The sequence below is a fragment of the Vulpes lagopus genome, chromosome 1, assembly GCF_018345385.1.
Source record: "Vulpes lagopus strain Blue_001 chromosome 1, ASM1834538v1, whole genome shotgun sequence".
Taxonomy (NCBI): domain Eukaryota; kingdom Metazoa; phylum Chordata; class Mammalia; order Carnivora; family Canidae; genus Vulpes; species Vulpes lagopus.
This window is the reverse complement of record NC_054824.1, coordinates 161,055,702-161,082,487: the sequence shown is the minus strand read 5'-3', so window position 1 is coordinate 161,082,487 and position 26,786 is coordinate 161,055,702. Positions and strand designations below refer to the sequence as shown.

At 34.5% G+C, this 26,786-nt stretch overlaps 1 protein-coding gene across 5 annotated transcripts in view; it reads right to left on the bottom strand.

Annotated features, from left to right (window-relative positions):
- Positions 1–26,786, bottom strand: part of RABGAP1L (RAB GTPase activating protein 1 like) — a 737,000-nt gene that overhangs the window by 662,279 nt on the left and 47,935 nt on the right. For 3 of the 5 annotated variants that reach the window (XM_041753506.1, XM_041753521.1, XM_041753536.1), the window contains 4 exons: positions 17,017–17,187; positions 15,242–15,434; positions 5,801–6,011; positions 3,575–3,749 (listed from right to left, as the gene is read on the bottom strand). In XM_041753506.1, the coding sequence (XP_041609440.1) occupies positions 3,575–3,749; positions 5,801–6,011; positions 15,242–15,434; positions 17,017–17,187 (750 nt within the window). The remainder of the gene's footprint in view (positions 1–3,574; positions 3,750–5,800; positions 6,012–15,241; positions 15,435–17,016; positions 17,188–26,786) is intronic. The other 2 variants (XM_041753512.1, XM_041753528.1) reach the window with 1 other exon arrangement.

The following is a 26,786-nucleotide window of genomic DNA, read 5'->3' as shown; positions in this document are numbered from 1 at the left end:
TACATCACTTTCCCTGAACAAAATAATTGGCATCAAGATACCTCAGGTTGGATTCCCTAACTCTTGCCATAGGTAATCAAGATCCACACCCAACAGAGTCCTACAGATGAATCTCCAGGATCTACCAAGTCAAATGTATTGTGGAAATACCTAAAGCCTTATGCCACAGGTTCCACAGAGCTATGATCTTCACTGGCTTCCCCCTAACACTACTGGTGCATGCTGCTTTTGGGATTTTATGGTAAAATAAGAGAATCACAGTGATAGTTGGTTATGGCAGCCATGCCGCTACTCCTGCTTGAGAAGACAAGATATCTTCTTGCTTTTAACTGACAAACTTCTTCAGATCTCATCCAGGGACTCTGCAAAAAATGGGAAAAAAATAAGTTAGTGACATTGCTGCATAATAAGTATTTAGGCAATTAAGAATGTCTGTCACTTTCCTGAACTATCTTTGCCAATTGTTTGTGTCCATCAAGAGGGACCCAAAAACTAAGGACTAAAGTTGTACCTTCACCACAAAACAAGAAACCTAGGAACCAGATAACAAGACAACCAGTAAATGCTATTAAAGACTTCAGGGATCCCTGGGTGGCGCAGCGGTTTGGCGCCTGCCTTTGGCCCAGGGTGCGATCCTGGAGACCCGGGATCGAATCCCACATCGGGCTCCCGGTGCATGGAGCCTGCTTATCCCTCTGCCTGTGTCTCTGCCTCTCTCTCTCTCTCTGTGACTATCATAAATAAATAAATTAATTAAAAAAAAATAAAGACTTCAGAGTAATTAAAAGGAGTAATTATTTTTTGAGGGGAAAGAGGAAGGTGTTGGATATCTTCTGTATAAGTCATGGGTAAAAACCAAAGGTGGCTGGAATGTAAACTATATGAACGATAAATACCTTTATAAAACATAATGAAAACAAAATCCACATTTGCTTTTTATAATATTTAAGCAACAGGAAAATTATTACTGAAAATTATATGGGTATTCAGAGACTTCCTTTTGAAACGCTCTATTGTCTATTCTCTTAGCTTTGGGATAAACAAAGGGTAACCATACAATTTATCAGCCAAACCAGAACCCTTCTGAGAATAAGAAGGAGTGCTACTAATAATATACCTGGACAATATACATAAACTAGAACTGCCCCAGGCAGAGGAGATCACTAATCAAAATAAATATTATCTATATCATGGAGATTTTATGAATGTCAAGGAAATGTTTAGCATTATAAATGTGCCTGGCATTTATACTGTATTATATTTTCATTTAGAAATGTCTCTCATAATAAAGTTTAATGACAAATGTCATGTATTTCTCCTTCAAATAATGAATTTTGCCACCAATACCCCATAATGGAACATTTTTTTTTTAATTTTTATTTATTTATGATAGTCACAGAGAGAGAGAGAGAGAGAGAGAGAGAGAGGCAGAGACACAGGCAGAGGGAGAAGCAGGCTCCACGCACCGGGAGCCCGATGTGGGATTCGATCCCGAGTCTCCAGGATCGCGCCCTGAGCCAAAGGCAGGCGCCAAACCGCTGCGCCACCCAGGGATCCCTGGAACATTTTTTAAAATGTACTCTAAGAAAAAGAAAATTAAATAATACATGGACATCACTTTCTCATAACCTGCAATGTACCAAATATCCTCTCTAGAAATACAATTAATACTATTTAATACCATATCTCTAGAAATACAATTAATACTATTTAATACCATATCCGAAATGGTCAGGCTAAGAATTCTCCCGCAGCTTTGTTCACTGCTTACCCACTGTTACAGCTCTCAAAAATGATATGCAGTTACCCCACCCGTAAATAAGAGAATGCTATAATTCAAAAAGAGAGTTTCATACCATCGCAATTATGAAAAATGCTTGCAAGCCAGGTCCCTTTCAATTTCCTTCTGCAGCAGCGTTTCTACCTCTCCAAGCAGCAGGTTCTTCAAGTCTTCAAACTTCATTTCCTTGTTGTTAAGCACCAATTACCCACAAACCACAAGTGTGTTAAATACTGCCAACATGAAATGCCAGGACTCTACCCTCTGCTTTCTCACTTCTGTAGTGAAGTTGTAAGGATCAGAAATGGACCCCTTCATTCACAAACACACACATATTCTTTCAACATATTTATATTCACTGTCTCCTAGTGCCAGGCACTTATACTCATTCACTCTCCCATCACACCTTTGACCAGGCAGACAGTATATACATAAATATGGAAATGTTGGTATGAAATAGATTCACAAGTATTTTTAAAAAACAAAAACAAACCTGAACTTCTTATACAGGCACTGGTCCTCGCTCCTATGGCTACAATCTAAATTATGTGTCCATCCATGTTCATTTTAGTATAAATAAAGTAAGTCACCAGGGCATAAGAACTGACATATCCCTCATGCTTAGTATCAAACACACAGAAATACATATTTCTGTGAGTTCCCATGTTGTGGCCAGAAATAAACTCTTAGAAGTCCTAATAATACAACGGTTTATTTATGTTTCATGGTAAACAGAAAATAAGATAGCTGCTTTTAGCATTTCCTAATGACAAATTTATATTTCCAAAAGCAAAAAGCCCTGAGATTTGCCCACCCCAGATATTTATTAATGCCTTTAAAATGTTTGTAAGCACTAACGTTCTAAAAGTACAACCTAATTACACTTGAAACTAATATGATGCTGCATGTTAACTATATTGGATTTTTTTAAGTTTTTGTATTTATTTAGTTTCTACACCCACCATGGGCTTAAACCTACAACCCAGAGATCAAGAGCTGTACACTCTATGGACTGAGCTAGCCAGGTGCCCTAATTATACTGGGATTTTTTTTTTTTAAGTGCAACCTATTTTTAATTTGGAGAGAATCCAACAACTACAGAGAAGAAGGCAATTTCTCCATGTAACTGACAATTTCTCCATGTATTCTGAACTACTTCTCCAGTCTCAGAATAAACCACCAGTTAATAATTACTAAGAGGAACTTAACGAGCATTTTCAAAGAATTACAAGTTGATACCTCTGTTATAGGTGAGATCTGTATTTTTAATTAGGCCAGTTCCATAAAGCAAAAGTCATCCTCCAAGTGAATGAACATAACAAATAATCAGTGAAAACCACAGAGATGTATGAAACAATCTTAGTTCAACATCTAAATGAAAGCAATACGTAGCGATCAGTCCAGCAGAAAAACATGTTTTGTTATAGATGCTTTTTTAAAAGTCACATGGACCAATCAACTTGGTTAAAATAACAAAAGCAGCCCTTCTAAGCCTGAGCAAGTACCACCATGGTAGGTGAGGAGGAGAGCTCATCCAGGAGGATTTTTCTGTTACATCTGTTAAGCTGAGACTGTCCTACCTATGATACCACTTTAATACACAGTTACCAGACTTAGCTTTCCACATTTAGTTCTATGCCATTACAAAATATTAACTTTCTCTTTAGAAATTTCCAAATTTATGTAATAGAAGATATGATGATACATACTAATTTACAGGACAGTGAGACTAGGGTTCAAAAATATTACCCTAGTTCATCTTGATAGCAAATTGCTATAGTATATTATACTTACAGCCTCTTTAATTTCACAGGAGAAAACATGTATCTGAAATTCTTCTGAACCATGGGAACTCTCTGTAAATGCAAAGCAATTGCTCTCTGTTGTCCCATCATGTCCACGTGCACAGAATAACACCTTATAGATCGGAAAAGAAGCTAACTCCACATTGTTGGATTGGTCTATAATTCTACAGAACAGTGATGAAAAATAAGATAAAATATTAACTATCAAAGAACAAAAACAGTTTTACTATACTAATGACATATAAACATAATTATCTTAAAAATCACAAAAATAAACTAGTTATAAGAATGTATTAAAATAATCATACTGATACGGCAGTCGAAAAAAAAACAGAATTCAATCTTAACTGGAGAACATAAAAAAATAATCATACTGTGCTAAATTTGTGTACATATGAATATGTATAATGCATATACATATATACATATTTATACACACACACAAGTTCTTCTTTTAACAATTACTTAATTTTTGTATCTCCTATGATGCAATTAATTTAGTCCCAAAGCAAAGTATATAGATCGCCTGGTAAAAGCTTTGTCACCCATCCCAAATTGCTACCCTTTTTCTACTACGGCAAAAGGAATGCTAGTACAGAATAGCAAATACTATCCCTGGAGAGTTCATTTCTATTTACAACAGCACCTGTAAGTTTACCTAAGACCTAGGCCACTGTTCGACCAAGACCTCTCTTACCCAAAAGCAAAAACGGTCAGAGTGGTTCCAAAGTTGAACTTAATAACAGAGTTTTAAGAAGTAAAAGGAGTCTGTGGAATTTCAGAGCATATATTTCTCTGACTTTCCCTATGTAAATCCTAAACCCTAGATTGACCTAAAATCTCAAGACCACATCAGGATCTCTCTATGAAACTAAGAGGTACCCAGTAGAAATAGAGAAGCAAATAAAAACACTAAGTCTTTGTCAAGGTGTGTTTGGCACTTTGACACTAAAAAGGTAACTTTAAAAGGCGTCTTGACATTTTGTAAGAAATATCACACAAATACTATATCTATAAAACCCTTTACTGAAAAATTCAAAGCATTTTTACCAAAACTTATAGGTTTATATAGCTATTATTTTAGTACTCAGAACTAAACTAACATTTTTTTCACATTCTAACCTTAGAGAATAGGCATTTCAGAGTTTGAAAAAAGACTAAATTGGGCTTCAGGGAATTTTATAGGTTCAGGATACATTTAACCTAATTTCTAAGACTTGGTTCATTTTATTTGTTCATTCAGCAAGCACTTACTGAAAACCTGCTATGGACCAGATACTACTCTCAACACTGAAGCTACAGCACAGAAAAATACAAATACTCTGCTCCCATGGAGCTTATATTCTAGTGAAGAAGGCAGACAATAAACCAATAAGCAAATAAATATATAACACCAAGTCAAAGAAAGTGCTGTGAAGAAAAAAAAGGCCCAATAACAGGGAAAAGAAAAACAGTTATATGATCCGATCAAAAAAGGTTTCTTTTGATAAAATGTTTGAGGTGAAACTGTAAAGAAATAACAAAGCCACTGCGAAACCAAGGAAAATTTGTTCAGGCAAAAGAAAGAATATGCAAAGGTCCTGAGGTAGGAATAATGATGGTGTTTGAGAAAGTACAAAGAAGCTACTAAGACTGAAATGTCATAGTGAGAGAGGAGATCAAGAGAAAAGAGAAGGGTAAAAAATCAGGTCAAGGCAGTAGTTTATCACTGGCCAGACATAGTAAGAATTTTTTAATATAATCACAAGTGTGACTAGAGGCCACTGAGAGTAGGAGAACATGATCTGATTCAAAGAAACTCAAGGTCCAGATGACAGTCAATATTATTCCTAATTAAGCATAAGAGAAAAAGCCATTTTGCTTCTTCCCTGTCTGATGTTAAAACGTATATCTTTGACTCGCTCTAGTTTTTTTTGAACCACAGTTATATAACAAGGGGGAGGCAGGTTTTTATGTTCCTTCTGAACAAAGAAACACAAATTATAGGTACGCTTAAAGTTCTATTTCCATTTATAATATTCTAAGCATAATTCTGTAAAAGCCTCTAATAGATAAACAACACGGTCTAAACCTAAACATGTTTACTTTTCATGTCTAGAGAGTAAAAGTGAATTCACAGTAAGTCCTGTGCCTGATTTATGATATAACATCATCACCAACATGCAAAAAATTTTCATAAATGTCTAGGGGAAATAAAAAAAAGATTAGAGCTTACCTCACAGAACCTTCTGGAACATTAGGTACATACAGCGTAACAGGAAAGGGGTGATGACTGGAAGATTTCATAGTTGCCATTGCCCGTAAAGCCTCCACTTCATTACGTGGGGAAGAAACCTTCATACATCCTAAGTAGGTCAGTTTGTTAAATAAAACACTATCTTCCTCAGGTAATCCACTTGGAGAAGATGGTCTGGGTGTAGAAATTTCTGAAGAAAAACACACACACCCACTCAAAAGCTAATGGAAAATGTCACAGTATTATTTCACCTACTGCCCAAAAACAAATGAAAAACTGCAAACAAAATTTAGGTCTGTGTTTTCAATTCTTTTGATGTTATGCTACATCTTAATTCAGAGTTCTGGAATTCTGTACTCTCAAAGCCTCTCAAAGTATTATCCTACTTAGCTATGACTTCTTTAAAGGAAAAGAAAAAATTTTAAGTTTTTATTTTAAAGAATCAAAGATACAGAGTACAAACAATGTAGAATAGAAAGAAAAAAACTACACTAAAGGCAGGGTGAAGCAGCCTAAAAATAATGAAGATTAAATAAAACTACTGTGGAAGGAGCCTCGGTGTCCATCGAAAGATGAATGGTAAAGAAGATGTGGTTTATGTATACAATGGAGTATTACTCAGCCATTAGAAATGACAAATACCCACCATTTGCTTCAACGTGGATGGAACTGGAGGGTATTATGCTGAGTGAAATAAGTCAATCAGAGGACAAACATTATACGGTCTCATTTGGGGAATATAAATAATAGTGGAAGGGAATAGAGGGGAAGGGAGAAGAAATGGGTAGGAAATATCAGAAAGGGAGACAGAACATGGAAGATTCCTAACTCTGGGAAACGAACTAGGAGTGGTGGAAAGGGAGGAGGGCGGGGGGTGGGGGTGACTGGGTGGCGGGCACTGAGGGGGCCACTTGACTGGATGAGCACTGTGTGTTATTCTGTATGTTAGCAAATTGCACACTAATAAAAAAATTTATTATAAAAAATAAAAAATAAAAATTGATATCGAATAAATAAATAAATAAATAAATAAATAAATAAACAAACAAACCAAAATAAGTTAAAGTTTGCCTTGGCTATAAAGAACCTGCATAGCACCAAATTTATTAAGGAGCCTAATTTCTCAAGAGAAAGTAAACAATGTTAAGATATAACATCTCAAACCAATAACAACAAAAGCAAACCCTTTTTTGGCTCCTTTCTGGCTTGCTGACTTCTATGAACTATGTAAGTATTTCAGAGATCCTATGATTGCTTCCTATGGTCCTTTGATTGGTTCCTCCAATTCTCCTCTCCTTGTTACTGAGTTTCTTTAAAAATATTAAATACATAAATAAATAAATAAATAAATAAACAAACAAACAAACAAACTTGTTCACTTTAATTCTAAAACAGCAAAGGTCCAACTGTGGTTAGAGTATCTTTCTGCATATATCAGATACTATTAAACTCTCCTTTTGCCAACTCTCTCCATCCCCACCTGAAATCCACATTGAGCTAGCCTCTTCCCACTACCCATATCCATACTGCACAAAATAAAACACGCCTGTCTCACCCAAACTAGATCCTTGGACCAGGCTCAAATCCTCATTACCAGGATTCCACTTACAGAATATCAGTAAATAATTCACAAGTCATTCCTAGCTCCCAAACACTATACTATAACATGCAACCTCACCACCTACTTTCTTCTACTAAGAAACTAAAGCCCAGGGCACCTGGGTGGCTCAGTCAGTTAAGCATCGGCCTTCCATTCAGGTCATGATCTCAGGGTCCTGGGATGGAGTCCCACATCCAGCTCTCTGCTCAGTGGGGAGTCTGCTTCTCCCTCTCTCCCTCTCTCTCTCTCTCAAATAAATAAATAGAAATCTTTAAAAAACAAAAACAAAAAAACTAAAGCCATTCAAAATGAATTACTTCATCTACCATGTTCTTCAAACACTGGAACATGTTTTTCCCCCTTTGAATTAGTTCAGCATGCTATATTTCAAAAGGGATAAATAAAATCCATGTTAAGGCTGAAAGCTAACATGCTTAGACTTATTATTATATGCATTTTTTGTTAACTTAGCAAGCACTTACACAACAGTTATCTGCAAGATCCTATGATTAAACCATGTTTCAGTAGCTTATGAGCATGACAGATTAAGTAGTTCAAGTGGTCTTACTTATATGTAGTTGGAGTCTTACCAAAAAAATAACAGATAAAAGAGACAAAAAGGCTTTTGAAAAAATATTTCACTACTCTATGCAACTCACAGATTTGTGCAACTCTGTACATCCCAAATAGAAAAACAGTACAGAAATTGATCCCAAAAGACAAATGACAAAAGAAGCAGACAAAACTTTCAAAATAACTATCATAAATATTGAGAATTTAAAGAAAAGTATCTAATAAAACAAAGAAAAAAATGAAAGAGGACCCAAAGAAATTCTAGAGTTAAAAAATGCAAGATGTGAAATCAAATACTCCTTAGGTGGCTATAACAGCAGATTCTAAATTGCAGAAGAAAAGAAGAACGTAAAAAAAGTTCCTTGGGATGAAGGAAAACGATACTAGAGGAAAACTGAAGAGTACCAGAAGTTCTAATTACAAGGGTAAGACTTTCTCCTCGCTTTTCATTTCTTTAAAATACAACAGATTTTTTATAGTGAAAAACTAGTATTGTGTAGAATTTGTAACATGTAAAAGCAAAATAAATGACAACAGAAGCATAAAGTCTGCAATAAAATAAAAGAAAGATCCTCAAAGTATACATGAAGTGGTATATTATTATTAAAACACAGACTTGTTAAAGACTTGGGTCACAGGGTCGCCTGGGTGGCTCAGTGGTTGAGCATCTACCTTCGGCTCAGGGCATGATCCTGGGGTCCTGGGATGGAGTCCTACATCAGACACCCAGCAGGGAACCCGCTTCTCCCTCTGTTTATATCTCTGCCTCTCTCTGTGTGTCTCTCATGAATAAATAAATAAAATCTTAAAAAAAAAAGACTCAGAGCAAGAACTAAAACATTATACATTTTAGATATGACTGTATACAATTATAATACAGTAATATACCAGTAATGGGTATAAACTGTAATATTAAAAAATATTCAATCCAAAGTAAGGCAGGAAAAGTGGGGAAAGACACAAAAAACAAAAGAGACAAAGAGTAAATGAACAGTAAGAAAGCAGGTACACTTATATCCAAACTTGTAAAAAATTATACTAAATGTAAATGGTCAAAGACACTGGTCACCAGCTTTTTCTATAAAGGATCATATTAATAAATATTTTAGGCTTTGTGAACCAAGAAAAAAAGATTGGATATTATGCAGGTATTTATATAAAAAGAGAAATGGCCTCCCACAACTTTTTTTAACAAAACTCAAAATTTAATTTATGGACACTTTGAATTTGAATTTCATATAAATTTCATGTGCACAAAATATTATTCTCCTTTGACTTGTTTTCAACCCTTTAAAGATGTAAAACTAATTCTTACCCTCCAAACCATACTGAAAACAAGTAATGGGTAGGGTTTGGCCCATGAGAAGTAATTTGATGACCCCTGGTCTAAACACACCAATTAAAAGTTCATCAGATTGAATAAAAAAAGAAAAGCTCAACTGTATGCTATCTACAGAAACACACTTTGAAGACCTAAATAGACTACAAATAATTTTTTTAAAATAGTAGACATATCATGCAAACACTAAAGAAAACTAGAGCAGTTACATGAATACCAGAAATATTAGACTTCAAAATAAGAAATACTAAAAAAGGAGAAAGAGACATTTCACAATAATAAAAGGGTCAAATCACCATAGAAAACTTAGTTATGCCCCCTAATACCGGAGCTTCAAAATACAGCAAAAACTGGCAGAATCAGTCAAGCTGAAGTACTAAGTCTGCTATAGCTTATCTCTCTTAACTAAAAACACTGAACAGAATATAAAAAGTACACAAAAATTTTTAAAAAGTAAACAACAATTAACATTAAAGAGACGAGTCAAAACTTGAAGAACTACCTATACAGTGTTGTTTCCCTCCCCCCCCCCACAATCTTTTATCCTCAGATTTGACCTAAAGCCAGTCCCAGTTGCAGAACTGTGCAAAGAACAACAAAACTGTGAAAGAAAAAAAAAAAAACCAGAAAAAGGAGTGTCTGCAAACCACAGAGTGTTTGGGGGATTATAACTTGTTTTTGGTTTTGTTTCCTCTCTCTCTTTTCTCTCCCAGTTCTACCATAAGGCCAGCTGCAGTTATGGAGCTGCATTGCAATCAATGAGGAAAAGGGATGGGGGAGCATAGACATCTAAAACTTAAAGGAAAAAATCTATCCAAATGTCTAGAACTACCAAGCAAACAGGTTCACTACTATGATTCAAAAATGGAAACTTTGGAAAAATTTCTAAAAACGGAAAAAATCACTATTTTTTTTCTCTTTTCTCTTATTACTTTGCCTTAAAGTAGACTCCAGGCATGCAGGACTGCTAGACAGCACAACAAAACAAAAACTCTAAAAGAGAAATCTATCTTTCTACTTAGAAGAAGGAGGAAAATGAGCCCCAGGAACCCAGAGAGCATGAGAGAAATCCCACGGAAAGTTGAGGAGAAGAAAGTAATCCCTAATTTTGTGTATGAACTAATACAAGTTTCAGGCTCACCACCAATGCTGTATTATGTGTGTAACAAACTTTTCCCACAGCAAAAGTTTTGGGAACTGAAGTGACTTTGGAACCAGAAGGAAAATAAAACTTGCAGTCTGGACATCACCAGGTAGACTGCCTGCTAAAATAAAATAAAATCAATGTTCTTCAAAGGATTTTAACTGGAAAAAGAACTCCAAAACATAAGATTTAGAAAGTCTGGAAGATAATCCACTTACTCAACAAACAAAAAATAGAAAAAGGGAACCAACTCTCAAGTGAAAGAAGAATCAACAGATACCAATCCCAAGAATATGCAGTGCAAAAATTTTCCAGAACTTTAAAATTGTAAATATATTTACAATTTTTTTAAAAATTGTAAAATTGTATAATGTATTATAACCATGCTCCATAATATAAAGGTGAATTCACCTGAAATGAATAAAAATATTGAAATCCTTGGCAGAGAAACAGAAAATGTAAAAAGAACCAAGGTAAGAAAACAGAAAAATAAAATATCTAATATTAAAAATTCAGCAGAGAAAATAAATAAATAAATAAATAATAGAATAAAAATTTAAAAAAATAAAAATTCAGCAGAGTACCTCAAAAGAATGGAGAGTAAAGAGTCAGTGAACTTGAACACAGGTCAACAGAAATTACTAAACCTGAAGAACAAAGAGGTAAAACTTTCAAAACAATGGAGAGAGTCTCAAGAATTGTGGAAGAATGAAAATATCTAACATTTTTGTTGTCTGAGCCCTAGGAAGAGAAGAGAAAGTGACTGATACAGAAAAATATACATATATTTCTAAGACACAATGGCTGAAAACTTCCCAAATTTGGTGAAAGATATAAATTTACAGATTCAAGAATCTCAGTCAACTCCAATAAAAATAAACTCAAGTAAAACCAAACCCATATAATCAGAAAGATAATCTGAAAGGTATCAAAAAAGAAAGAATCAGAAAGATATAATCTGAAAAGATAATTAAAGTATACAGAAAAAACCAGCATGTTACAAACAGGGAAACAATGAATGTTCAAAGAAATGGATATTTCTCCACAGAAACTATGAAAACAAGATGACTGTAGAATAACATATTTAAAGTGCTAAAAGAAAAAAAAACTATCTAAATGCTTTTCAGAAGGACATTGCTCCACAGAAACCTTGGAGGATCTACACCTAAGTGCTTCAATGGAGATGAAGAGCCTACACCCTGCCCAACACCCATTTTAAGATGTATATATAATTATTGGGCTTGGACACAAAAGTTTATGTGATTTTATCTTCAGGTTCAACATTCCAATACTATCAAGGATGAGGATGATGATAATGAGGAAGAGGAGGATAATCATGGTATTTTATTTGGTACTTTGTGAGGCATTTTACAAAAATACTTAAAATGAATGATCTTATTTAATCCTCCATCATCCCTATACAACAGATTCTATTTTATCCCTATTTTACAGATGAGGAAACTAAGCATTAGAGAAGTTAAATAACCTGGCCAAAGTCACAGAGCCATAGATAGTGCTTGGGTTCAAACCCAGGTCTGAACGTCAAATATTATGTCTTAACCTCTATGAATGGTCTACAATAGGATGAATTAAAAGAACAATGTAGTTCTCATTCTGCATTTAATTATACAGAGTATCAGCTCTTCAAGCGAAGGAACTGTTCTATCCTCTTTTTGTTTACAGCATTTACTAATAGTGTCTAAAAGGACAGACTGCTTATATCAAATTAATTAATCACTAAATAAATGAAATATTTTTAGGACTAGATATCCTTTCAGCAACCTATCATGGGAAACGCACATCATCCTGGGCATCACCCAGAACCTATCCCAACCACAACTAAACGTATTATAACTGCATTCTTCTTGTAGACAAAACTCACTGGTAACTATCCAATTATGACTAATGGAGATCTTGAGGTAAGTAGGCAAATAGCAAAATATTTTTACCCAGGCAACAGTTTGAGACCTGGTAAAATTACACACCAATGTAAATAATTCATTTCCACCTAAATATAAATTCAGTCCTCTTCAACTCATACTTCTTTAACTCCATCACCCTTTCCTCAGCAGAAAGAGTAACAAAGAGTATAAAAAAGAAGACTCACCTTTGTATCCAATATTTTAGTATACTACAATAAACTAGCAAAGATTCCCTGTTAGAGTTGCTCCAAGTAGCCAAGATATAAGATCATTAAATGACAAATTGAACAAGTTATCATGATGTTTAAACAAAAGCTTTCATCTGTCTAGTTTTATAATGAAAAACAACATACCTTAGATGTTTATTCTAGGCCATTTAAATCTAGATAATTTCCAGACAGTCCCTTGTCATTAAATGTGTCATTTTAAACCAGCCACAATAATTCTGTTAAGCAAAACTGTGTTGACTGCAACTAGGAAATGGCAGCTGAAACATCTTGTCTTAGTCTGTTAAGGCTACTGTAACAAAATACCACAGACTGGGCAGTTTATAAACAGCAGACATTTACTTCTCACAGTTCTGGATGCTTGAAAGGCCAAGATCGAGGGACTGGCAGATTTGGCATCTGGTAGGAGCCCACTCTCTAGATCATAAACAGCACTTTTTCACTATATCCTCAGAGGTGGAAGGCACAAGGTAGCTTTCTGAGGTCTCTTCTATAATGGCACTACTCCCAATCATGAGGGTTGCACCTTCATGACCTAACTACTTCCCAAATGCCCTACCACCTTCTGGGTTAGGATTTCAAAATGAATTTTGAGAAGGACAAGAATATTCAGATGTTTTACTATTGAAAATAAAAACTACAAGCCATTTTAAAAGAATAATTTATTCCAACAACCCATCAGAGCTACATTAGAATATAAAAGGTATTTCCTTCTTTCAAATAATACATTAATTATATAATTATTAAAATAATTATATAAGTGTGCTATCAGTGTGCTTTGGGCTTCTTGGAAGGAGAAGAGATTTAAGAAATTCAAAAGATAAAGCACAATGAGTAATACAATCTCTCACAGTCTCTTAATCAAGAACAAAAATTAATACTTATTAAGGTTGTTGCTAATCTTGTATTTTTACTTAAAATATATATACATAACTGTTTAGCTTAAGTTCCCCTGAACTTAATTCTAGCTGCACGACTATATATTGAGACTATAAGTATTTATAGTGAGTTACCAAACCAGGGCATTTTACTGAGGACCGAACACATTACAAATATCTTCTCCTAGTCTATCAGTAAGCCATATTTATTACATAGAGTAGCTGAGAATGTGTCAGTGGGACAGAGTAAAAAAAAATAAAAATAAAAACAAAAAATTGAAATTTTTGGTGCCTATCACTAATGGTCCATTTGGAGGAAATCCCATGAGTATGATATATGAATGGGTTTTTTAATGTTAAAATGTGGTTGTCTAAAAATTTAATTAAAATGCAAATCAAAGCCAAGAAATCCATTTATTATGGTACCATTCTCATTAAGAAGATTTAAGTTTTTATGTATTAAAATATAACTAGCAGGGTATCCAGGTAGCTTAGTCAATTGAACATCTGACTCTTGGTTTCAGCTCAGGTCATGATCTCAGGGTCATGTGATAGAGCCCCAAGTCAGACTGCTCATTTAGCAGGGAGACTGCCTGAGATTCTCTCTCCCACTCTGCCCCTCCCCACACCATGCATGCACTCTTTCTAAAATAAATAAATAAATATATTTTTAAAACAGATATAACTATCTTTTTTAAAATGATGTGGCTGTTCCTACCCAATCATAAAGATATTCTCCAATATTTCCTTCTTATAGGCTTATTTGGAGTAAGTATTATAGTATTGTGTAGCACTTTGGCCTAATCTATATTTACCGTATAGCAACATTCAGAAACGGATCATTGGCTCTGAGTCAATCAGGATAATTCCATATTGTCTGTCAGTGTGATTTCAGGGTTTGAATGTAACCATCAGTTACTATCAATTCAGGTGATTACCTTGGCTACTAGAAAATGGTTCAATGTAGGGAAACTTGCAACTTTTGTTCAATAGGTAAAAAAAGAGAGCCTTTCCACTCTGCCACCAGCCATGAACAAATCACCAGGCTCTAGTTACCAATTTTTGCTGCTACTTTATGACCATAAAGGAAGCCACTTTGAAAGGTGACATGGAGAAGATCAAAGCTGAGTAGTTTACAAAAAACACTATCAGAGCCCAGATCAAACAACATCCCTAGTGTTTAACTCAGCTTAAGTAGGAGTTGGCTTTGGTTTGGTTTGGCTTTTTTTTATACTCAAAACGATTTTGCATTATAAGCTGGTATTTCTACTATAAATCCCATTCAATCACAAATGTATTTATTACTTAATACACTGATGGAATTGATATGCTTTTTTACTTAGAATTTTCACAAACGATAATCTAAAATAACTGTAGCCAAACTAAGTAAAAAGGTATATCACATCAAACATAGCGTCCATTACACTATTTCCGGATACACAAGAATTTATTCAATTATTCAGTAAGTATTTCCTAAGTGCCTACTATGTGCCAAGTGCTAAGAGTAAAATAAAGACCCAGATATAGTCCCTGTTCTCAAATAACACTGACATTGATTTCACATGTAGAAAAATGTAAAAACCAAAATGGAAACTGTTGACTAGAACCAAAAACCTGGTGGCTGGTAGCCCTGATCTTAGAAAACAAAATGAAAAGGTCTTCTAAATTTTCATCTTAAAATTTTCATGATCACTTTATCCCATTTCTCTTACAGTGTTTAAGAGCTTGATATAGTACCTGTATTTGAGGGATCCAAAATTAATTGAAGGGATGGCTTATTTGTTTGACTGGCTGAAACATCTCCAAATGAATGGTCTGAAATCTCACTGGAACTTCGACAATCAACAAGACGACTGCTTTGCCCTTTCTCAGAATCTCTCAGAATCTCTTCCATGGCTTTCTCCAATTGTTCATCACCATTAGAAACTACCTATAGGGAAAGCAAGACAATTCTGTTTCAATCATACTATGGTTCTGGGGCTTAATGAAAATATTTTATTTCTAGAAGATATTAAAACAAGCTAAATTTTAAATTTAAACATAAATTACTAAATACCAAGAACTTATACAGTTGCACCTAACTATATCTGATCCAAGATCTAATTTACAGAGATTTTTCCTTCCTTTCCTTTTCTTTTTTTCCTTAAGAACACATTCTAAAAACCAAGTAACCTTAAATTTATGTGTTTTACAGGGAAGAACAGTTAAGTTTAAATAGAGTGCTTACTCTACTATTTAAAAAGTCATATTTCTTGTTATCATAGCATAATATATTTGTGATTTCTTTATAAATCCTGCTTGCTTGCTGCCAAGAGGAGTATTGGAAATTTCCTAACATTTAAGTTGACTCATCCTTCTCTCAAAAGCAGGTGAAACACAAAGCCTAATAAATGTTTTAAACACATTAATACTAAAATCCAGGTATTTAAATAAATTTAAATAGTCATTTAAATACAGATATACTTAAATTTAAATAAAACCATTGATTGATTTAATATACTTATAAAACTATATATCCTCAACATAATGTAAATGCGTATTTAATAACGTAATTTTTATAAAAATTTTTTTTTAATTTTTATTTATTTATGATAGTCACAGAGAGAGAGAGAGAGAGGCAGAGACACAGGCAGAGGGAGAAGCAGGCTCCATGCACCGGGAGCCCGACGTGGGATTCGATCCCGGGTCTCCAGGATCGCGCCCTGGGCCAAAGGCAGGCGCCAAACCGCTGCGCCACCCAGGGATCCCTATAAAATTTTATTAGATTGATATATACTTTTGATGCCATAGTTAATACAAAATAGAAGTTATAAACAATATATAGTACTTTCAACTAGTTTCTCTATTCCTGCTTTCAGAAGGTGGTTATGCAATTCTCAAGCATGTATACCTGGGCTTGTTTAATTCTTTACCTTTGAGTTAGGAAAGACAACAAAAATGAAAAAGGATCATTTTTGTTTGAGTAAAAATATAACTGCTAAAAATATAAGACATATGCCTAAAAAATATTCAGACAAGTCAACTGTTAAATCACATGCTAGAGTGTTGCTAGTTGACTTAAAACATAAAAACCATAAAGTTATTTCTGAAGTAAAAACAAACATAACTTTTATATAATTAACTTTAAAAACTCAACAGTAAGAGAGACAAAAATATCCAGGTAATGGTTAAGTCTTATGTAAATTTAAGTCTAATTCCCCAATTACCCTTTCCTATTTTCCCTTCTATTCCTTCTTTCTAAAATTCTGAAATAAAATATAAATAACCAAAAGCAAACTTTAAAAATACAGAAACCAAATAATTAGCCTATACAAAAAATCAAACACTGATGCTATTCAAGGTAGGTATTGAGAAAAACCTTTGTATTTTACACATCTCTTGAGATCAGTCTTACCTCATGACTAAAAAACAATAATTTAAAATAGTACCATTTGTAGAAAGGAAGGAAGGAAGGAAGGAAGGAAGGAAGGAAGGGAAGGAGGGAAAAGGGAAAAAAAAGTGGAAAGAAATACCTTCAGTTCAGGTTTTTCATCATCTTTTGCAGAAGTATCATCTGCATGCTGAGAAACCAAAACAAATTCTTCACTGTTCAGTGTAGCCACAGAATCCGATGACCCACTAACCTTCTGTAATGAAGCTCTGACCTCCATTTCAATTCTACAGACTTCTCTTTCCACATCCACCTAGTCAAAAACCACAGGGATTTAAAATATACATATGTTATGAACAAAAACATGAACTATTAAGTACCTGATCAATACTTAGCCTTTAAAAATGGTTCATGTGAAGAATTCTGCTGGCTAGGTAATTATCTCAAAACTAGAGAGGCTACCTTCTTGGACTGGGCCACATAATGGAAATGTACTCTCTTCACCCTGTGTTTCCAGACTAAGAGAACTATATTATTTGCTGAAAAACAATACAGACCCTCCCATGTCACAACGAAACAGATTTACTACAGTTTGACTCTGTATTTCTCCTAGAAATAATATTTTTGTTTTATATATAGAATTAAGGATGATACTAGAAACCAAATTCACTCACACAAATATTCACTGAAATTACTTTATAATTAAATCAAAATGTTTCCAAACACTTATCTCAAGACCAGGTATTGTACCTTAAAATATCTCATCTGTGCCACTGAGGTTGACCGATTAATAAAGAATTCAACACCCTAAGCCATGTATCTTTTCTTTTCCAGACACATTATCACTTATCAGTACAAGGAAGGGGGAAAAGGCCAAGGCTTTCACATTGCATTCATGAGGCAAACAATGTTTTTGCCATCAAATATAGTGTAATTCTGTTTTCTGGATAGATCTGTACAGCACAGAAACTCAACATTGTCTATCACTTCCAGAAGTTTAAATATTCACAGAACTAATTTTAACTGAACTTGTATACTATATAACATAGTACCCAGCACTGGGGTCATATGAGTGAATAAGGCAGACAAAGTGTCTGCTCTGCCAGAGCTTATACTAGTAAGAAAACAAGCAAGTAAGCAAATAAGGCGATTCTGAATCACTCTAAAGGCTATGAAGAAGATAAGTTACTATGACAAAGAATCGCTGTAAAAAGTATAGGGACAACTTTTAACTCAAGGTGATAGGAAAGGACTCGGAAATATTTGAGCTGAAATGTAAAAGACAAAAAAGAACCAAAGAACCATGTATTAAACAATCTGTTCAGTGACCAAAGGTTAACGTGATAGAGGGGTAAGACAAGTAAACTGGAGCTAAATAACACAGGACTCTAAGTCTGCTGATCCACACTTTACCCCCAGAATTGTTTTTTCTCATTTCAGTTAGGTTACTCTGTTCTTCATTTGTTAGGTTACCCTGTTCTTTGCCTCATATAAATATAGCTGCAATATCTCATTTTGCCTTTAGGTGACACTAACACCATTATTCTTGGCCAAAAGAACGCTTTACTCTAAGCTTCAGGTTACACTTTAAAAAATTAATTACTTCCATCTTTATCAAAACTCAAAATTTTCAATAATATCAAAACAAAGAATAATTATTTGTTCTAGGATTGTGTAATTAGTTAGCCATCATTTAATTCTGTTTGACATATGAATATCCTTCCTTTTAACTTTTAAATCCTTCAAGTCCTCCAAAGGTTTTTTATTTTGCAGGTAATGTTTCCAAAAATGTATTATGTATTAGAGGCCATGTCTTTACCCTTCCAGGCTGTCCCATGAATCTTAGATTGCCAAGATGCTACACATTCCAGTGTTCTTTCTGTGGCCAATCCTTCTGCAAGCCCAAGCTGCCACTCCTAGACTTAACATCTAAATGTTAGAAATTCCCCCAAATTCAAGTCCTGAGCCTTTTTCTGACTCCTTGCCACACACACTAAGTAATATCTCTCATCACCATGTATTTAAATACCATCTATATTCTAAAAGTCTCCTAAATAGAAGTTTTCCAAAGAAAGATTTCCAAAGAAATCTTTTAGAGACTGTTAGAATATAGATGATTTTCTATCCCAACCCAAACGTCCTCTACATTTCTTATTTGGAATCCAACTTTCTGCTTTATGTTTCCATGTGGAATTCTAATTAGTACCTTAAACATGACCCAAATGGAATTCCTAATGCCTCCTCCAAACTTGTTCCTTATTCAGATCTTCCATTTCAGTAAATAACACCACTTTCTACCAAGTTGCTCAAACAAGAAATCTGAGTATCATTCTTATTAATTTAACTCTATTTCTTCATTCCTCATATCAGCAAGTCATGTTAGCCCCACCTTCAAAATAAATCCTGTATCATTCTCATTTCTTCATGGCCATTTTTACCAACCTAATCCAGGCAGTGTTCTCATCCACTAAAAAAGTCTCCTAATCCATCTCCTACTACTCCAGTTTTCTCTTTCCCTAATCCCTTTTCACAGAGCTGCCAAAGAAATCTTTCGGAAAATAAATTAGATTACATTAAAGCTCCATTCTAAAATCTTGTCACTAAAATTCAAACTAAATCCAAACTACTTGCCAGGATTTACAAAGCCAAATAAAGTGCCTCTGTCACTTTACCATTACAGTTCTTTAATTACAGGAAGTTCTTTCTCATCTTAGGGTCTTAGCACTTGCTTCCTACTTTCATATGGCTGATTCCTACAAGTATCAGCTTTCATTCATCCGTCCAACAAATATTTAATGAGTATCTACTACGTTTTAGAAACTATAATGGGACTGGAGACTAAAATGATAAATGAGACTAATATACTCCCAGTCTTCCTAGAACTAACATTCTTATGGAAGAGAGAAATAACATAGAAAAAATAAATCAGGATCCCACACTGGAATATATACTATAAAAGGTAATGAGAAAGTAGGAGGCAATATGGACCCAGTTGACATTTGGGCTTACTAAGAGTGAGTAAGCCATAGAAAGAACCAGGGAAAAGAACTTCAATTAGAAGAAAGAGCAAATACAAAAAGCCCAGGTAAGAGAAAAGGCTTATGAGAAAGGAGGCCTTGATCGATAGATCACAATGAGCATGGGTGAGAGCAAAAAGATGAGATATGTCAAGGAAGACAGGGAAGCCTAAGGCCACCCCTGATGCTAAGCCTGTCTAAATAAACCCCCACTCTAATTCCAACTCTCTGTTTACATGGGAATATCAAGTGCCCAGTGTAATACCTAGTACAGAGTAGATATTCAATAAAGGTGTTGAACAAATTATTGTTAAAAGCATTAATCAGGCTAAATTTCTCACAAATAACAAACACAGAACCAGGATTCAAAACAGGTATTCTGATTTCAAAGTACATGCTCTGAGCCACGACATTATACCATCTCATTTAGTTTCCTCACCTATTCCTAGACTCCAAGGATTGGTATCTGTCACAATGCACACAGAACCTTCTCTATGCCTCTCCTCCCTCCATCAAGTTATGTCTTCCCCAAGACATTCTTCTTAGGCAAGTGATAGTTAACCTGGCCATTAACTCTAAATCGGCATGTTAATGAATACTAATAATTCCTCCATTCAAATAAGAGGTCCTTTTTTTTTTAAGATTTATTTATTTATTCATGAGAGACACAGAGAGAGGCAAAGACATAGGCAGAGGGTTAGAAGCAGGCTCCTTGCAGGGAGCCCAATGCAGGACTCGATCCTGGGATCACACCCTGAGCCAAAGGCAGATGCTCAACTGCTGAGCCACCCAGGCATCCCAAGATGTCCATTTTTAAGAGGTTTTCTTTAGCCCAAGAGAATGTTAGATATTCTGCTAGGCTAACAAGTAAACTATCAGTTTACCAGAATTAAGACAGCTCTCATTACTAGCATCAAATCCTGCCTCTAAGGGCCTCAGGGATACTTTCAGAAGTTTGTCTAATGCTATCTTATTGAACATTTCTTTGAATTTCAATGCAGATGCTTACTAAATCTGCACACAAACACAAAAATCTGAGAATTTTGTGCAAAGCCGACACTTTAAAATATTTCAACAGGCAGGAAATAAGATTTAAGTAGGGAAAGTACAGCCTTCAACAAATGGTGCTAGGACAATTAGATATTCACATGCAAAAGAATGGAGTTGAACCTTTACCTCACACCATACACAAAACTTAATTCAAAATGGACCACAGACCTAAATGTAAAAGCTAAAACTATAAAACTCTTAGAAGAAAACAAGAGTAAATTTTTATGTCCTTGGGTTAAGCAATGATTTCTGAAACAACACCAAAAGCACACTGGCAAAAGAACAAAATAGATAAATTGGACTGTACTGAAATTTAAAATGTTCGTGTTGAAAATGATTACATGAAGAAAGTAAAACTAAAAACGACAAGAGGAGGAAATACTTTCAAATCATATATCTGAAAAGAATCTTGAGTCCAGATTGCATGAGGAACTCTTACAACTCAATAATAAAAAAGACAAATAATCCCAACTTCTGGTTTCAGCTAAAAAGCTTGGAAGTCATCACTCTTTCCTTACAAGAAAAGTTTGGACAAACTAAGTATCAGTAGCTTCTCTTGGATCCATCAGAGAACTGAGTTCAGGAGACAAACTGCCATCCCAAAATCGGGAGAGACAGGCAATCTAGAGAAAGGCAGCAAGTCAGATCTTACCTGAAGAGGAAGCTGTTAGAGCCATGAACTGGTAGGAACACTTAAATGATCATTTTGACAAACTGCTGGAGGCTAAGTGTGGAATTTGGGTGTGGGGTGGGAGAGTGGGTTGAAGAACAGTAACTTGAAATTTGTGTATATTAAATTGGTGCTTAATAATAATAAATGTCTAACATTCAAAAAAAAAAGAAGAGAAAATGTTGGATAGCTATACTGATTTTACAAAAAGCAGACTTCAAAACTAGGAGATAAAGAAGAGTATTATGTGAGATTGACATATCAAGCAGGCAGAATATTAGCAAGGATATAAACAACCTGCGGAGCACTACCAGTCAACTTGATCTAACTGACACTTATAAAATATTCCATCTAACAACAGAAGAATACATTTTCTTTCAGGCTCACAGGGAACATTCACCAAGAGAGACCATATTCTGGGCCATAAAACACACCTTGACAAGTTTAAAAAAATAAAAATCATTTAATATGCTCTCAACTCTAATGGAATTAAATCAGAAATCAGTAACAGGAAGATAGCTGGAGAATTCCCAGGTTTTAGAAATTAAACAACATACATCTAATCAAAGACGACGACTCAAGAGAAATTTAAAAATATTTTGAACTAAATGAAAATGTAAATACAACTTGTCAAAAGTTGCGGGATACAATGAAAACAGTACTTAGAAATTTGTTTCAAGGCACCTGGGTGGCTCAGTGGCTCACTTTTGGCTCAGGTCGTGATCCCAGGATCCTGAGATCAAGTCTCACATCGGGCTCTCCACAGGGAGCCTGCTTCTCCCTCTGCTTATGTCTCTGCCTTTCTCTCTCACGAATGAATAAATAAATAAAATCTTAAAAAAAATTGTACCAAATGCTATACTAGAAAAGAAAAGATATCTAAAATATATAACATAAGCTTCTTTAGGAACCTTAGGAAACTAGAAAAAGAGCAAATGATGAAAAATAATTAAAAAAAAATATAACAGGCATCAATGAAATTAAAACAGGAAAATACAGAAAAATTTTAAAAATCAAAACCAAAAGATGGTCTTAGGAAAGATCAACAAAATTGAAAAACTGCTGGCCAGGCTAAACAAGAAAAAGAGAAGACACAAATTGCCAATATAAAAATAAAAGAGCAAACATCACTACCAATCCTATGGACATTGAAAGGGTAACAAAGGAATACTACAAACAATTTAAGGCCCATAAATTTGGTGACTCGGATGAACAAAGTATCAAATTTTTAAAAAAAATTCACACCAGGAAAATTAGATATCCTGAATAGCCCTATAATTTTCAAGAAACTTAACAATAATTAATAACCTTCTAAAAAAGAAAGCATCAGACACAGATAGATTCACCAGTGAATTCTCCAAACATTTAAAGACTAATATAAATTCTCTACAATCTCTTCCAGAAAATGAAAAAGGAAACATTTTGTAACTCATTTTATGAGGCCAGCATTACCTTAAGACCAAAACCAGATTACAATAAAATTAAAGACAGAATATTATAAAATCATATTCAACGATACATAAAAAGAATTACACTCCAGGTATACAAGACTCATGACTCCTAGAATAAGCAAGTATACAAAGGTCACAGAATACAAGGCCAATGTACAAACATCAGTTTCTTCCCTACATACAAATAATGAACAATTGGAACCTGAAGTTTAAAAAAAAAAAAAGTACCATCTATCATTGCACAAAAAGATGAAATACTTAGGTATAAATCTAATAAAACATGTATAGGATCTATAAGTAAGAAACCTATAAAAGACTGATGAAAGAAGTTTTAAAAGATCTAAATAAATAGATACTCAATGTTGTTAACATGTTAATTCTCCCCAACTTGCTGAGACTGACCAACTGACTGAGCACTCAACTACAAGCTTAACTATGCACAAAGTCAGGGGAATATGTCTATTTTTATTTTACTCACCAACACATCCCCAGCATAGTGCCCACAGATTGCATGGGCTCAATAAATATCTGTTTAATAAACAAGTCAATTAACTTGGATGTAGCAGAACAGACTCCTGCATCAGATAGGAAGTTGGACTGAATGAGTTCTAAAGTCACTTAAGATTCTCATTCCATGTGATGTGTTGAAGAATTCCATTTCAACAAGTCAATTCAAAATATAATTTGCTAAGTCTACTACTATGCAACAGTATGCTAAACAAAATGTTACTTTCTCTGCTGCAGATCTGCTATTATTTCTGATCAAAAGAAACAGAAACAACAGTTGGAAAATTTACAGAGTCTTTTTTTTTAAGATTTTATTTATTTGACAGAAAGAATAAGACAGGGAGCACAAGCAGAGGGAGGGGCAGAGAGAGAAGGAGAAGCAGACACTCCATTGAGCAGGGACCCTGATGTGGGACTTGATCCCAGGACCCTGTGACCATGACCCAGCTGAAGTCAGACACTTAACTGAGCAGCCCAAACACTCCTACAGGGGTCTTTTAAATAATAAAGAGTTCACTGTTCTGTGACCTCAAGACTAACACATCCATTTCAACTCAACATGTGAAGAGCAGTGATTGAAAGCAAAACTACTTTTACAAGCATTTAGTTAAAAGGCTATGCTATTATAATCCAAAAATTAGAAAGTAAAATCTGACATAAAAAGTTTGTCTCTTCAGGTACAAAAACAAAACAAAACAAGGCATACACATTTTTATTCTTTAGGCATTTTAAAGGTGTAAGAGAAGCGGCAGAAAATTTATCAGTACTACAGAAAATCTAGATGAATGTTTTTTCTATTTTTCCCCTTTCCCCCTTCTCTGAACCCAAAGGAGCTCTATAAATATTTTCAATTGAATTGAACCACTCAAACACACTTATCCCCCACACCTATAGCAGTTCTGCCAATTTTATCAAGTGAAATGACTTTTAATTCTTACTTCAATGTCACATCATTTTTGTCAAATGAGCAATATATCTTAAATTAACACCTCACTTGGATGCCTAAAACTACAATTTTCACATATACTAGAAACAGTGTAACAACATTAAGCAAAGTCTAACTGGAAGCTATATTCTTCCCAAAATAACTGAACACATTCAAAAGTATAAAATCGTGGTGCACATGGTCCAATTTCTTTTTGTGCCAAATGTGGTTAGCCAGCTTCTTGCTTTTAGATTATGTGTTTGTACCTATTCATTTTCAAGTGTCTCTTGAACTAAAATAGAACACTGAAAATATGAGTGTGAGTCAAAATTGGACAAGACAGGCTGCAACGACTATTAGGCATAAGAATTCAAACAACTATAGTAGACTCATTACAATAGTAGAAACAGAAAATACTCTTAATTTACAATAAGAAAATGGACCTGAATAATTTGGAACAACATTTACCAACGATAAGGCCTCTGTGCTTTGAAAAACTGAGCCAGTCTGGGCAGGACTGGGGGGGACTACCATAGTCTCTTCTTACTGAACACTCCATTCACTATTCCAGTTCTCAGGCAAGAGCCACACCAACATGATTATACGTATGCAAGTATGTCCCCATCCCTGAAAAGGGCACAAAGGGCCTTCCTAATTTATATTACTTTAGTGGATACCTACTTTGGCAATAATCTCGAAACTTTTTTTCTGAGAATAAGCCTTCCCTCTGTTCATACCTCTTAGTCTTTATAGAAATCTCAATACCATGGCCAAACAGATCCAAAGATAGACACTGAATCCAAACTAATTAGACCAATTAACGCAATTCCTAAGATTCTTGATGACCAGATGACCAGAGACTTCATCATGAGAGTTGTCTCTCTTACAGCAGAAACTTTAAGATATAAACTAGGAATTGTTGGTGGCCATATTTTTCCCCATATGAAGGAGGCCAATATACAGTGAAAGAGAAAAGTAAATTCTAAATACAGACAAGCAAGAGAGTCTTAGTCGAGCCCCTATCATGCTGTTTGAGAGAATCCTGAGATGTAACTCCATTTGTTCCCATCCTCAGTCTTGGTATCCACTGTTCTTTTGATTCTATGAAATATCCCTTCCAATAAATGCTTTTTGCATAAGCTAGTTTAAATTGAGTTTCTGCCACATGAAACCTCCTAAGTCCTACTATAATTACATGCTAGCAAAAAGACATACAAGACATATATAAATATATATACTTTTTTTTTAATTTTGTTTTTAAGTAATCTCTACATCCAACATGTGGCTCAAAATCACAACCCTAAGATCAAGAGTCACCTATGCTTCCAAAAGTGCCAACCAGGCCCCTCATAAGATATATTTTACTAGGTTTTCATATACTAGGTATGAGAACAAAAATCTAGATGAAGAAAGATGACAGTATCTAAAAATTTGACAGTTTCCCACATAAACAGAATACTGAATGTGAAGAAAGAAAAAAAAGAAAGCAAATGACTTACTTGAAATAATTACAGGGGGGGGAAGAAAAGGTAATAGAAGGGGTACCTACAAAGGATGGCTTAAAAGGGAATAGAATGCTTTATAACCAAAATAAGAAGTCATCACAGGAAAAAGAGGAATTTTTAAAGGTAGGCACACTATGATTGTTGCTATATAATATTCCTATGTCATAAAAATAGAATGCAAAATATGGAAAAATTATTTTTTTTAATTTATTAGGATAGTAAAATGTATAAGTGACTGTGGTAAATGAGATTACTGTTATCCTAAAATTCGTGTGGAACCTCAAAAGATCCCAAATACCCAAAGCAATCTGAGAAAGAACAACAAAGTTGGAAGTATCACAATGCCAGATTTTAAATTATACTACACAGCTACAGTCATCAAAACAGTAGAGTAATAAGACAAAAAGACATAGATCAACAGAATAGAATTGAGAGCCCAGATTAAAAAAAAAATCCATGTTTATATGCTCAATCTACAACAAAAGAGGCAAGAATAAACAACGGTGAAAAGACAATCTCTTCAATAAGTGGTGTTGAGAAAACTGGACAGCCACCTACAAAAGGATGAAACTAGACCACTTTCTTATACCATACAGAAAAATAAACTCAAAATGGATTAAAGACTAAATGTGAAATCTGAAACAATAAACTCCTCAAAGAAAACATAAGCAGTAGTCTCTTTACATATTTTTCTGGATAGGACTCCTCAGGCCAGGGGAACAAGAACAAAAATAAACAATTGGGATTACATCAAACTAAAAAGCTTTTGCACAGCAAAGGAAACCAT